Source organism: Zalophus californianus, chromosome 9, assembly GCF_009762305.2.
Source record: "Zalophus californianus isolate mZalCal1 chromosome 9, mZalCal1.pri.v2, whole genome shotgun sequence".
NCBI lineage: Eukaryota > Metazoa > Chordata > Mammalia > Carnivora > Otariidae > Zalophus > Zalophus californianus.
The window spans coordinates 52,653,334-52,667,826 of NC_045603.1; the positions used below are offsets into that span (position 1 = coordinate 52,653,334).

Below are 14,493 nucleotides of genomic sequence, written 5' to 3' on the forward strand. Positions count from 1 at the left end.
CTGCCTCTGTCTTCCTGCCTCGAATTCAAGGGAAAAAACCTCTCCTGAGTTCTCTCATTTGTTCTCGTATTCCACAAATAGTTACGGGGTTCCTACTGTGTGACAGGCGACGCATTTGGAATATAAGAGCAAACAAGGTCACTGACCTCGAATGTAGGTTCTACAAGAGGAGCTTCCACGGCCTGATGGCTCAGTGTTGGCTTCTCCCCACACACCCTCCTCTGTGGTCTCTGACACTGTCTTCTGTCCTCTCTACCTTCCTTTCGACTCATTATCTTTTACTTCCTTCCCAGAGAGCCAACTTTTCTGGTTGGAGCCTAGAAGCTGCAATTCAGGGACCATGTAGAAGAGGGGAAGAAAAAGAGTGAAAACTAGCTGTAAGCAAAGTTTTGAAAGAGAAGGTTGCCTTTGGAATTTATTGCCTAATGACTTTTGATCTTATCCCCCTGGTTCTCAGGGCCCTTCATGCTACTTTGAAATAAGGCTCTAACCTAGAGCTTCCTTTCAAGCTCTCCAAGTCTCTCCATCCTCTATCAAAACTCCCATTCCCTTATGCAGGGAGTTAGCCTTAGCTCATTAATTAGGATGGAGACCATTTGAATGAACACACTGATTTGTGAATGGTGGATATTACCTTTCTTGGGTTGGGGGGGGGTGCCTTTTACAAGTGACTCTGGATTTATAAGAAGAAACTTTAATTTGTCCTATTTTTGGCATCATAATAAAAAAAAAATACGAATATTACATCTTCTTCCCAGTCAGCTCCCCTAAAATTTTCCATTTTTTTCATAGCTTCCACTGGTTTTCTTTTAGAACCGTTAATTCTCTAAAGCCCCGTGTGATGTTTGGTGTCATACCCTCCCTTACCTGCCTTCCCACTGGTCCCTATGACAGCAACAACTGGGCACAGGTGGTGAGGGGTTGGGGGAGAGGTTGGGACAGCTGCAGCCATTTATAGGGATTGCTTCTGAGTTGGAGACCACCTCTTGGGGGGGAGAGTGGGGTGCCTGGGGCCTCTTGGCACAAAGAATGCAGCTGACCCTAGAGTCAGTGACACATCCATCCAGAGCTGAGCTCATGGAAGGCACTTCCTGTACTTGTGGCTCTTCACAGAGAAGTGTGTGGGATTCCAGGCCTCCTGCTCCCTGGTACCTGGGAATTGTTGGGTTCATATAGAATGCAATTTGCAAGCCACTTCACCGATTGATAGCTCAAAGTGGCTGTTAGGCACCACTTCAGAACAAGAAGATCTAGGAACAGGAGGCTCCGTCTGGAATAGGCCTAGGAAACATTGCTCCATGGTTATCGATACCGTGGCCTCTCCCTTAGATGTCTCCTTTGGGGAGCTCTGTTCTCGCAAATCCCTGAGGCAGCAGTAGGTTTTGGATACATTTTTGGAAGTGTGTGAATTTCCTAAGCTTCAGGATGAGATGAGAACATCTTTTCCTGGACCCAAGATACTACCCTAGAAACTCAGGAGTCAAAGTCAGGCTTCTTAGATTTTAATGTGCCTATGAAGCACCTGGGGATCATATTACAATGAAGATTCTGATACAGTAAGTCTGGGGTGGAACCTGAGAATCTGCATTTCTAATAAGATCCCAGGCAAGGTCAGTGCTCCTGGCCCACAGACACTTGGAGTAACAGGGATCTGGAGCTGTACTGTCTACTGCATTAAACACTAGCCACTCATGACTTCTTAAACTTAAATGAATTAAAATTAAGTAAGATAAAAAATTCACTTTCTCAGCTGCACTAACCATAATTTAGATGCTCATTACCCACATGTGGCTAGTGGCTGCCATATTAGATTACAGAGATTAACGTATTTCCATTATCATAGAAAGTTCTTTTGAAGAGCACTAGTCTAGAGTAAGCCTCAATTTCCATCGTTCAGTTATTCATCCATTTATTCATTGAGCATCTATTATGTGCCAAAGGATGGTTGGTGCTGGCTGTTAAGGTTTGGTTCCAGCTAGCAGAAAAAGTAAATGTAAGCTAACCAGATTGTAATGTTCTTAAAGTAAAGATACCTATAATATGGTGAGGGATCCACAGTTGGTAGCAGTGAATGTTGCCATGCAGGAAAAGGTGTCCCTTGGGCATTTCATGTGTGTTCTTTTTTTTTTTTATGATTTTATTTATTTATTTATTGAGAGGGAGAGAGAGAGCGCAAGTGCATGCGAGTTGGGGGAGAGGGAGAATCTCAAGCAGACTCTGCTCAGAGCCTGATGCAGGGCTTGATCTCACAACCCTGAGATCACAACCTGAACCGGAATCAAGAGTCGGATGCTTAGCTGACTGAGCCACCCACACACCCCTCATGTGTGCTCTGAACCAAGCTGTGGAGTTGTCATAGAATTGAGGTACTTATGGGGTTGGCTACTGACAATACGATTTTTTTACCATTTCAGGGCCATAATCATCAGAAATGGAGAAATCATCCCCATGTCTTCAGAATTTACCCCCGAGACTGAGCGCCAGCGACTTCAGTACCTGGTAAGAGTCATGTTGGTTTGGCAGAGCGCCGTGGCATCAGGGATGGTGTCGGAGCTGTTTTGGAGGAACGTGTTGCTATTGACATGGGAGCAGGCCCACGGCAGTCAAACGACATATGGTATTAACTCCCCCACACACACCTTCTGGATCACACATCCTGGCTCCGTGTGTGACGACACACTCCACCTCCGTGAATTTATTACTGTGGCTGTTTTTCTTCCATCTGTAACCAATCGAAGACACAATGTGCTCTGTTGCTTTTAATGGTTTGGTATGTACAGTATGAAATGGGGTGTTGGATAACACAGTTACCTTTCTTCCTTGGCCTGCTACGCACTTGAACTCAAAATGGGGGCTCAGCCCTGAGGAGGACAGCAGCCCCAAGATCCTCTGACACCCCACCATTTCACATGCAGATAGGAAGTCTCAGGGGCCCTTTGGGAAAGATGCAGGTGTCAGAAAATCTGTTTTTATTCTGAAAATAAGTTCTCCGTGTAGAGCACCCTCTTTGGAGTGAAATTCTGAGTAGGCTATAGGAGGGCTATTTAGTTTTTCAGATCTTGAGCATTTTTGCTTCACCTTGGTATTTGAGTTTTCCTGAAAAGAAGGCACTTCCCTGTCCTCAAATTCCAGGGCTAGGGCATTTGACTTTGGATCTCAGTTCAGTGACAGTGGCAATCATGCGAAGTTACTTTGGGCATCTTTGGGTACTGACAGCATGAATAGTAGTTCTATGGATGAAGTATTTTCTTGCCAACTGGCTTTCTTTTTAGACAACACGGCTGAAGTAGTGATCCTCTGCTCTTAAGAAAAAAATTGATCCAGGCTACTCAAAAAGGATTTAGCTCATGTCTTGGAATTTCACGTGTGTGAACAGTCCAAGTCTGATTACTTTGGCCGATTTAGGAAGTGGCTGTGCACTTTCCCTTAATTCCCTTGTCTGGTTAGTTTGTTTTACTCAATATCTAAGCTGTGTTGCTCTGGTACATAATGATAGTGGGAATCCAAGCCCAATGTAAAAACATATTTTTCGCTTTTTTACCAACTGTTGTTCTCTGACCTTTCTGTTGTGTTTTTCAGTGAATAAACTTGTGGCCACTCCTGGGAAGGCCAAGCTTGAGAGCTCTCATTCTCTTTGGCAGTCTAGGCAGGGGGAAGGGATCCTGCAGCAGCCGCAGAAGATCCTCATTCCCGTCCCAACTCTGTGACTTGCGGGCTGGGTAACCTTGTGCAAGTCACTTAACCTTTCCAGACCTCGGTTTGTCACTTACACAGTGGGAAGCTAGACTAGGGGTCACCAAGGACCTTCAGCCTGTGAGGTCCTTCTGAGTGGAGTTCATAACAGCTGACCTCCTTGTCACCTGTCTAGCTCTCTCCAATCCATCTTCCACAAAGCCACCCAAGTGATCTGATCATGAACTGTGTCACTCCTCTGCCTCAAATCCTTTTGGCTCCTCATAGTGTACAGAATGCAGGCCACCCTCGGCATACCCAGAATCATGGTCCCCATCCACCTCTCCTGCATCGTTTCTCTGCTGCCCCTACCAATGCCACCATGCATCTCAGGCTGTAGGCAGAGAACCACCTTCCTTTTCTAGGGCACACCTTGATCTCCCTGACCTGCATGCCTTTGGACATATGCTCTGCTTAGGTGGTCCTTCCCCAGGGAAACTGCTCTTCATGCTTTGAGACCCCAGCATAAACATCACATCCTCTAGGAAGCATCCCCTCCCTCTCCCAGGGGTGGGTGGAAGTGCCCCACAGAAGTCTGTGGCATAGCTCTGAGCCGATGCTATTGTATTGCTGGTTGCCATCTCTCTTTCTCCTTCCCAACTGAGTCCCGGAGGGCAGGCTTCTTGCCTTAGTCACTTCATGTTGTACCCAGCATGGAGGACATACTGAACCGGGATTCGTTGACTCAGTGAAAGAAAGAACCAATACTTGTATTGACATCTGGATCATTACCACACAGTCCTCTCCCCTCCTCCTTCCCCTGAAACCTCTCACAGCCCTTTTGCCTTGCCAAGCCTTGACTACACCCTCTCTTCATCACCTCCTTGCCCTTTCATGAGAACGGTGTCCTGTTTTCCTGCTCTAGCCAATGGGAAACAGCAGGTTGACTTTTTTTTGCTTTGAAATACTTTCACATTTTCATGTTACAAGAATGGTACAGAGAGTTCAAAATATTAACTTTTAAGGAGGGATGGGAATGCTGACATTTATCAGATTCCTAAGTATTGGTGGTATATTTCTCGATGGTTACAATGAGATGTGTATTGCTTCTGATCTCAGCTTTGTCATGTAACTGTGATTTCAACAAGGCCCTTCACTGATCCCCAGCTTCATCACCAGTAACGTACATAGAAAGCCTTAGAAGACAGGTATAAAGATTAAGTGAACATTACATGCAGAATTCTTTTGTGCACAGAGTACTCATTTGATTATTGTTTGATGAATCAGTCTTGCCACTTCAAATCCTACTGGCCTGCAAACCACAATGATTCTTTTTCCTTATTTTTAATTTAAGAATCACTCCTTATGTTCCTAAGATTAATGTCTATTTTTGTGTCACTCTTAAACAATCAGTGTGTACACTCTTAACCCACAGAACTGAGCCTAATTGTTGAATTTCTAAAAGGTAAGAAAGCTGTCCCCATTCTTTTTAATCCTTACTCCTAAATCATGTATGTTTCTCTGGTTTATAACTATTTTTCCCAGACAACAGGAGTGTAAATGACCAGAACATAAAATATCCTGGTTGTCCAACTTCCTATTCTGTCAGGAGTCTAGAAATGTATGCTTTGAATTGAACAAATCCAGTAATAGTCACATGATCTATGATGCAAATCTTTGTGGTGAAGGGTTTTTTTTGAGTGAAATTTTGAGAGAATGAGGGAATTTATAGTATAAAATAACCTTGTGGTGAAGCCTTTGTGGTAAAGTATTTGAGAGAATTAGGAGGTTTATAGCATAAAGTGTTAAAAATAATATCAGTTATGAGAGGAAAACAGTAGTGTGATGACTTCTCTCAGCCCAGCCCAGCCTAGGCATGAGCTATGTGATCCCAAGTCCCTCACACAATGTCTCTGAATCTCTCCTAGGTAAAATGTGTAGGAGACCTCCCTTGAGATACCCAGAACTATAGGTTTGGAAATCAAAATGAAAAGTAATCCCATGGTAATATAAAATACAGTATATATATCTTATAATTTTAAGTGCCTCTAATCCTACCAGTTCATTTTGTTTGGAAGATCAGTTCCCTTGAACTAATTATGAAACACTTTAGTGCAGTGCAGATTGTAGTATCCTTTACATGATCTAAACGAGTTAGTACATCACTGGAAAGTTAACGATGTGTACTCTTTACTCTTAGGTCAAATTAAATTTTCTTTTTATGATGTGTGAAGAAACGTTTTGATAGAATCATTAAAACTTCTAGGTCCCCAGAGACTTGACTTGAGCATGTGTCTGCAGTTTGATGTGTAGAAATGGTTAATGGTTTTCTTGGAGGTGGGGAAGATTCAGAGTTCTCTGTATGTGAACCGTTTTGATCCACATCGAAGAGGAATGTTCTTGGTATGTACAGTCTGGACATTTGGGGATTACAGAACTGGAAGCAGATTACAAGAGGATGGATGTGGCAGGCATGTTAATTTTGTTTGGTCTTGCATCCTGACCTCGGAAGGGCCCTTCATGCTGCTCTCTGGTAATGTGAACTTTGTTCCATAGATTCTTGGGCAGGGTGATTAATCAGGCAGGCTTGAGGGTTTGACTTGTTCACATGGAATGTGGCAGGTGTGTGATGAAGGGGTCGGGGGCTGTAAACTTCTGCCCCTCAGCCAGGGAGAGTTGCTGTCCTGCAGTCATGAGTAAGCCTCGCTCTTCTGTTGCTGTGCCTTCTTTTTTTTTTTTTAATGTTTCCAGGATGATTGAAATAAAATATTTAAGGAGGTCTACCAAGCTAAACGGAATGTTTGGATGGAGTCAGGGCACAGATAGGAGGGAAAGCAGTCTGGTCATGGTTGTGTCTCGACGGAATTTACTGCTTTGATGCGTGGCCTCCAGCAAACCACCCCCACCTTTGCTTCAGGTGACAGCCAGAAATGGATCTCCCTCAGGGGGACCTCTGCAGCCCGAGGTGTGAGAGTGATGGCTTCCCCTCCATTCTGCCTAGACATATTTATAAACTCTGATTTGATTACATTAAGATGTGCTGGTATCATCAAACCTTCAAATAATGCACTTCTGTCCTTGTAGATAATCCAAGTCTGCAGCTGTTTTTCATCAAGGGCAATGTACAGAAGAGATGAAAGTGGGTTTCAAATACTCATTTGATACGTACAAGTGCAACATTAGCTGAGGTGATTTCTTGTGGTGTCCTTGGAACTACCCCCCTCCCCCAGCCTTCCCCGCCAAGTCTGATTCTGTTTGCATGCTGTTTCCCTGGTACTGGGTTTGGAAAGGTTTCAAGGTGGACAGTGTTGTGCCTCTTGGCTTTTTGGGATTTTTCATGCTCAAGAGTGATCTCCCGAAAAGTATATTCCTTAACTCCGAACCTGCTTTTAAAACAGGATACTATAATTTGGGAGGGTCAAGTGTGCTAGTGAGTAAAAGTGACTGACCCACCACCCCCATGTCGCATTTAGTCTTGAGAGCAGGTTCAGCCCAGGAGGCCTTTAGTCATAGGGCGGCAATTTCACCGCCACTCTGCTTTGCTTGATGACTGAGTCATGGAAAAATCCACTCCAATCCAACCTCTTTGTTTCTTCCCCTTTAACCCTTTCTTGCAAAACTGCATGTGAGTTTCAGAATTTTTTTTTTTTTAAAGATTTTATTTATTTATTTGACAGAGAGAGAGTGAGAGAGGGAACACAAGCAGGGGGAGTGGGAGAGGGAGAAGCAGGCTTCCCACCGAGCAGGGAGCCCGATGTGGGGCTCGATCCCAGGACCCTGGGATCATGACCTGAGCTGAAGGCAGACGCTTAACCTACTGAGCCACCCAGGCGCCCCGAGTTTCAGAATTTCTAATGAAAATATGGCAGGTAAAAAATGGTTGGCCTTTTTCATATGTACTATAGGTTCAATTGATTACACAGGTGTCACAGAGGAGCCAGGAGATTTTTAGAGCCCAAAATGGCACCGCCCAGAGTTTTAGAGGCAGAGCTTCTATTTGGCAGCCCTGGGAGCGCTGCTTGCTTCAGGAAAGACTCTGAAGACATTAGCCCTTGTAAGTGAACCTCGCCACTTCCAGAGCCTCGATTTTTTTTTTTTTTTTAAGATTTTATTTATTTATTTGACAGAGAGAGAGAGCACAAGCAGGGGGAGGGTCAGAGGGAGAAGCAGGCTTCCTGCTGAGCAGGGGAGTCCAATGCGGGACTCGATCCCAGGACCCCTGGATCATGACCTGAACTGAAGGCAGACGCCCAACCGACTGAGCCACCCAGGTGCCCCCGGAGCCTCGATTTTGAAAATGAATGTAAATGGATGTTTTGTTTATTCCAGGTTGGGAGGAGTCAGAGGCTTGGTGTTGAGGTATTCTTAACCCACTGTGCAAACCTAAGAAAAGGAATTCCACACAGCTAAACAAAATAACCACGAGAATGTATCCCTAACTACTTTTATTCTTAAAAAAGCACAGTCTTTCTGCACAGTTGCTACACACATAGAATCCTTAGACTCTCTAAAACCCCTGTCCTTTGCAACATTCTGAAGAAAAAGTTGGGCACATAAAGCCAGAGCCATCTGTCCATAGGGTCCCTTAAAAATTGATCTGAGTGTAAAGAAGCAAGATAGTGTTGTGCATCCTTTAAAAATGTTAAAATATGATCTGAAAGAGGTAGCCAGCATTCACTGAGGTTTACCAGGACAAAAGTTAGCTGTGTATAAAAAGTTTTCTCTGCTCCAGTTGCTCCATCGGTGAAATCGGGTAATTACAGGACCCTCCCATGACTGGTATGAGGACTAATGAGTTAATATAGTGTGCTTACAGCAGTGCCTAGATCAGAGACAAAATAAAATCTCTTTGTTTCACATCTGACTGTATATGAAGAACTTTTGTATGGCCATACTGCCTTTGGGACTACTTCTGTGGCCTTTTATAAAATTTATAAATTCCATTTACATATGCAAAGGGATTGAAGATATGCAGGCACATTCTTTTTGCTGACATGAGTTGTTCTCTCTTCAGATGAATTCCTTTCCCAGATTTTTACTTGGGAGGAAAAAAGCATTAAGCGTATGAATATGGAAACTTTATATGTTTTATGTAAATGAATACTTTTTACCCCTTATTCTATACATTAAACTGTTGTAGAGTTGACAAATCTAGGCAATTTTGTTTAATATATCCATTTGCATACCAGTTTCCATGTGGCTCCTTTAGCGTAAGCTATAAATTATACAACTTTAGAGTTATTTTAGGGGCATGCTTTTCTCTGGTTCATCAGTACAGTCCCATGTAGAAATTTAAATGCGAATCTTTCTTGACATCCATGTAGCCAGGCGGAATTTTATCAATATTCAATTTCATAATGGCTTATATACATAAGCTTGGTTCTTGTTACTTTGAGATTTTTTTTTTTTTTTTAAGATTTTTTTATTTGACGGAGAGAGAGACAGCGAGAGGGAACACAAGCGGGGGGAGTGGGAGAGGGAGAAGCAGGCTGTCTGCCGAGCAGGGAGCCCAACATGGACTTGATCCCAGCACCCTGGGATCATGACCTGAGCCGAAGGCAGACACTTAACGACTGAGCCACCCAGGCGCCCCTACTTTGAGATTTTTAAGGATAAATTAAGACAGAGAATTCTTTATGAAAGACTCCAACACATACATATTTAGATCTCAGCCATTTAACGTTTTCCCTTCATTTTGGTTTAACCCAAACCAAAATATTCTATTTCTGCACTGTAAATCAGGCAGCCAGCCTTGGCTCTGGAAGAGCCATCTCATTTGACCATTAGCATGACCATCAGTGTGGCTTGGCTGATGTTATTAATTTCATTTCATACGTGACCTTAGACTTTCTATCACGGTAAATTATCTTGAAATGTAAGGCTTCCAATCCTCCCCTCATATAATCTGACAAGGTTTTTCTCTTCCTAAGGGCAAGAAAGAGGAGCGATTACTCAATTTTTTTTTTAAGATTTGTGTTAAACCCTGAAAATCCTCATCTTAATAGCTTCCTTTCAAATACTGAGAGGTCTGAACATTTAAAAAATTAGCTCCTATAAAAGTTTTCTAGTAAGAGGACTTTGCCAACTCTTTCCTATTATGGAATCTGCCCTCTCATTGAACACGTGAGTATTTTTACTTTCCATATTCTGCTGATGGGAGTGGAAATTGGAACGACTACTTTGAAAAAGGGTCTGACCCAGCAGTTTTACTCCAAGGTACGCACCTACCCGGGGCGTGCACAAAAGTTCACCAAAGCCTAGAATGTGCACAGAGGAGTGGGGTGTAATAGCCCAGACTGGAAACTGTCCACATGTCCCCAGAAAGTGGAATGCATATGACAATTGTCAGTCAGAGTCACAGGCTGGAATGCCTTGCAGTACTGAGGATGAACACGTTTTACCTATATGCAACAGCGTGGATAAATCACACAGCCTTAGCACAGCACCGGGGGCAGCTACAGGATTCCATAGTAAGTGTACAAAGAGGCAGAACCAACCCACAGGTTGGGATAGTGCTTCCACTGGGAGAGCAATAATTGGATGGGCTCCTGACCCCAGGTGCTGCTGCCAGTGTGTTGTTTCTTGAACTAGATGCCGATTACATGAATGTGTTCAATTTGTGAAAATACATGGACACACACACGTATGATACAGTAACTTTACTGAGTGTATATTATACTTGGTCGAAAAGTTTTTTTTTTTATAAAAAATACTTTCACTTTATTTAACTGGTTATTACCCTTTCCAGGAGGGGCCTTCTTTGGGGCTCTGCAGGAGCCCACGGTGAAGTGGCTAGACAGGTCCCCCAGAAAGGCACCCTTCTGCCCCCTCTCTGTTCTCTCCTAAGAGCAGCGTCAAAGGCCCCTCTACTCACCATGCTGCTTCACACTTCCTCACCTCTCCTCTTGCTGCTCTGGCCCCAGAGGCCTTCCGTGACCAGCTTTTCAGATTCCCTCTTACCCACCCAGTGAGTACCCCACTCTTTATCCCTTAACCCCTGGGGATATCTCCATTTCCACCCATAAACCTTCCTCCATCTCCCCCACTTGGATGTGAACTCTGAATAAAGGGACCTCTTTTTTGTTGTTGCTGTTGTTCTTTGAATCCCTAGCATGCAGGAGCTCATGTGTTAGTCTCATGCATTCCTTTGCATGGATACCCCCAAACCTGGGATAATCCTCTCGTTAGCTGGCACTACTCCCTGGCAAGGTGACCACAAAACAGCAGAAGGAAATTTTATTAAAAGGAGTTAGCATTTTGTGTTTCCCAGCAAGCGATTTTGAGTAACCTCAGGACCCACCGTGTCATTGTCTGCAGGAAGCCTGGTGCTCGGTCTCCTCCCGTCATCATTCCATACATATCACTCTCTAGATCTGGGTCCTGCTTCCACTCCCTATGTTCACCCTGCCTTGCCAAGGTGCATAAAGCTGTCCCGCAGCCTGGGAGGGTGGAGCTTGGATCCATGTGCTCTGGAGTGAGACAGACATGGGTTCAGGTTACTCATCCACTCTGCTCTAATGAGAAGCTTCCTAGAAGGTTCGAGAAGACATCTCTTCTTCAGGCTTGTCCCCTCCTGTTATGGCTGAATCCCTCTGTAACTCTGTAACTCAGAGATTATCACTGGGATGGGGTGGTTGTGTTTCTTCACTGCAGATGCTTACATCCGTCCGTCTCCTTGCAGCAAGTTTCTGCCCGGGACTAGAGAGGAAAGCAGACAGAAGACTTCTGATCCTCCTTCCCCATCTCTGGTGTCCTGCCGCTTCTTGGCACAGCAGGTTACTCTAGCATCGTTTCCCTAGATGAGTTGTCCGTCTTGTCCCCGGCCAAACGTAACCGTGTCTGGAAGTTCATTCTTATTAGCTGTTCAGACTCTAAGTGCCAAGGATAGGTCCTACCCTCCTTCTAGCAAATGTGCACTCTCCAGACTCCTTAAAATACTCCTGGCAACCTGTCTTTGGTTCTGTTGGGGCTGTGGTTACCAAGCTTTCTTCCAGGGGTCATTTGTGGAAACACATGAACTCCAGTGTACCTCCATCCTTCCCCTTGGTTTGGAGCATTCTGTTATGCTTCCTTGTGGGAAAGCCTCAAATTTTAGGATCAAAATGGAAGTACAAAAAGTGGTCCATTCTTTTTTCTTTACATGGAGCAGGCGAGCACACTTTAAATCGGATTTTAGTATAAAATACGTTTCTGGGTTTCTAGTCGGCAAACTTATTAAGTAGAGAAGAGACATGACATTATTTGGATATTCTTAGGAATGTGAAATATCATGAGGTTTTAAGTGGTATAACTGCACCCACACACATGTGATTTTCTAGGAAGGTATCTATCAAATTATAAAAAGTTAACTAAGTCCAAAATACAGTAATATGTGTCCAAGATTGTTTTTATGTGCCATGGGACCTGAGTTTTAACTTTTTCAAAAAATTGAAAGCTATATTGTATTATTTTATAAAGTTGAGTTACCGTAATTGTGTAAAGCAGGTCAGAATGTTTTGTATTCATTCTTCCAGCAAATACTTTCTTGGAGTCTTTACTGTGTTAGGTGTTATGCTAGGCCTTGGCGTATAGCTAAGGTTTAAAAATAATGAACATATTTAAGGGTGGCTGGTATTACTTGCATCACCATGCAGATGTTTTAACATACATACGCCCAAATATCATCATCATAGAGAAAGAGCTAAAATATATCCAGCATGTCAGAAAAACAAGGAACGTTTAGGAGAGTGTCCAGAATTTTTATTTTGTAGGGATCTTAATGTGTTCTTGCTCTCCTGTCTTAGATTTTTATCCCATTAAGGCCCACATTTTTAATAGGCCAGCATCCCTATGAAATGTGCCTTGGGAAAGGACAGTAGTCTTCTATACCTATTTATGAACCCCCCAGATATGAGTAGTAGAGTAAAACATTCCAAAATCATCCAAGAATCTTGTAAGTTTGGAGTCAAGATATTATTGGACCTTATTGCTGAGAGGAACCTAACAAGTTCTTACATCCACATTTTATAGCCTTTACACTTTGGGTATGTTGCTTACATTGAATTCAAAGTAAAATAAATTTTGAGGCTCAAGATTCCAGAATGCTGACATGAGTGATGCTTCTGATGGGACAGGCCAGCTCAGTAACACCAGTCGTGTTACTTGAATGCTGCACAGCCTCTGAGAAGTTGTTTCTGAGTTGCCTAATTGTGGTCCACTCTGCTTCTGAGAATAGAATGTCTCTGTGCTGGGCTGTTGGGAAGCAATGGGCTTCAGCCTGAATTTAAACCTGGTTGGTCCTTCCCAGTGACATTAGATTTCCCTCAAATTATTGGAATAACAAGGGGGAGTAAAGCTCCTCTCAACAATTTTCTAAAACCTACTTTGAAAACTGGGTTCTCTTATTGGGACTACATCAAAATAGAAAAGCTGCACAGTGAAGGAAACAGTCAACAAAACGAAAAGGCACACGACAGAATGGGAGAAGATATTTGCAAATGACGTATCCAATAAAGGGTTAGTATCCAAAATATATAAAGAACTTCTATAACTCAACACCCAAAAAATAAATAATCGAATTTAAAAATGGGCAGAAGACATGATCACCAATAAACAAATGAAAAGATGGTCAACATCACTCATCATCAAGGAAATGCAAGCCAAAACTACAATGACATATCACCTCACACCTGTCAGAACGACTAAAATCAACAACACAAGGAACAACAAGTGTTGGTGAGGATGTAGAGAAAAAGGAGCCCTTGTGCACTGTTGGTGGGAATGCTGACTGGTGCAGCTTCTGTAGAAATAGTATGGAGGTTCCTCAAAAAGTTAAAAATAGAAATACCCTATGATCCAGTAATTTCACTACTGGGTATTTATCCAAAGAATACAAGAACACTAATTTAGAGGAATACATGCACCTCTATGTTTGTAGCAGCATTATTTTGTAATAGCCAAGTTATGGAAGCAGCCCAAGTGTCCATCGATAGATGAATGGATAAAGAAGATGTGATATACACACAAACATGAATATTATCCAGCCATAAAAAAGAATGAAATCTTCCCATTTTCAATGACATGGATGAAGTAGGAAGTATTATGCTAAGAATTTGAACACGTGAGCAAAGGAAAAAGACAAACTAAAAATCAGACACTTGACTACAGAGAACAAACTGATGGTTACCAGAGGGGAGGTGGGTAGGGGATTAAGGAGTACACTTGTGATGAGCACTGAATAATGTGTAGAATTGTTGAATCACTATATTGTGCACCTGAAACTAATATAACACTGTAAGTTAACGATACTGGAATTAAAACAAAAACCTTATTAAAAATAAAAAGTGATTTTTGTTTTTTTTCCAAACAGTCATCCATGTTCAGTAGTAGAAATAGTTATAAATACAGGTAAGTTAAAAAGAAAACCGTCAGATAACATTTTACATTGAGATGACTGAGTGTATGTACTTATACAAACCGTATACATAGAAGCCCACATTACGGACCGAGTGTGCCGCTATTGCCCCTAAAACTTATGTTGAAGCCCTACCCCCTGGAGTGCTAAATTTGGAGCTAGGACCTTTACAGAAGGAATTAAGATTAAATGAGATCAAAAGAGTAGGGCTTTCATCAGATAGGATTAATGTGCTGAGAAGAGACCCCAGAGATCTCGATTTCTCTCCCTCGAGAGACAGAGGAAAGCCTGCGTGAGGTGCAGTAAGGTAGTCTGCCAGCCAAGCAGCAAATCCACTGGCACCTTGATCTTGGACTTCCCAGCCCCCAGAACTGTGAGACATAGTGTTCAAACCCCCACCTGTGGTATTTCAGTATAACAGCCTACCT

At 42.9% G+C, this 14,493-nt stretch overlaps 1 protein-coding gene across 1 annotated transcript in view; it reads left to right on the forward strand.

Annotated features, from left to right (window-relative positions):
* Positions 1-14,493, forward strand: part of PPM1H (protein phosphatase, Mg2+/Mn2+ dependent 1H) — a 239,020-nt gene that overhangs the window by 156,437 nt on the left and 68,090 nt on the right. Inside the window, exon 5 of the mRNA XM_027592252.2 lies at positions 2,415-2,499. Coding sequence (XP_027448053.1) covers positions 2,415-2,499 — 85 coding nt within the window. The remainder of the gene's footprint in view (positions 1-2,414; positions 2,500-14,493) is intronic.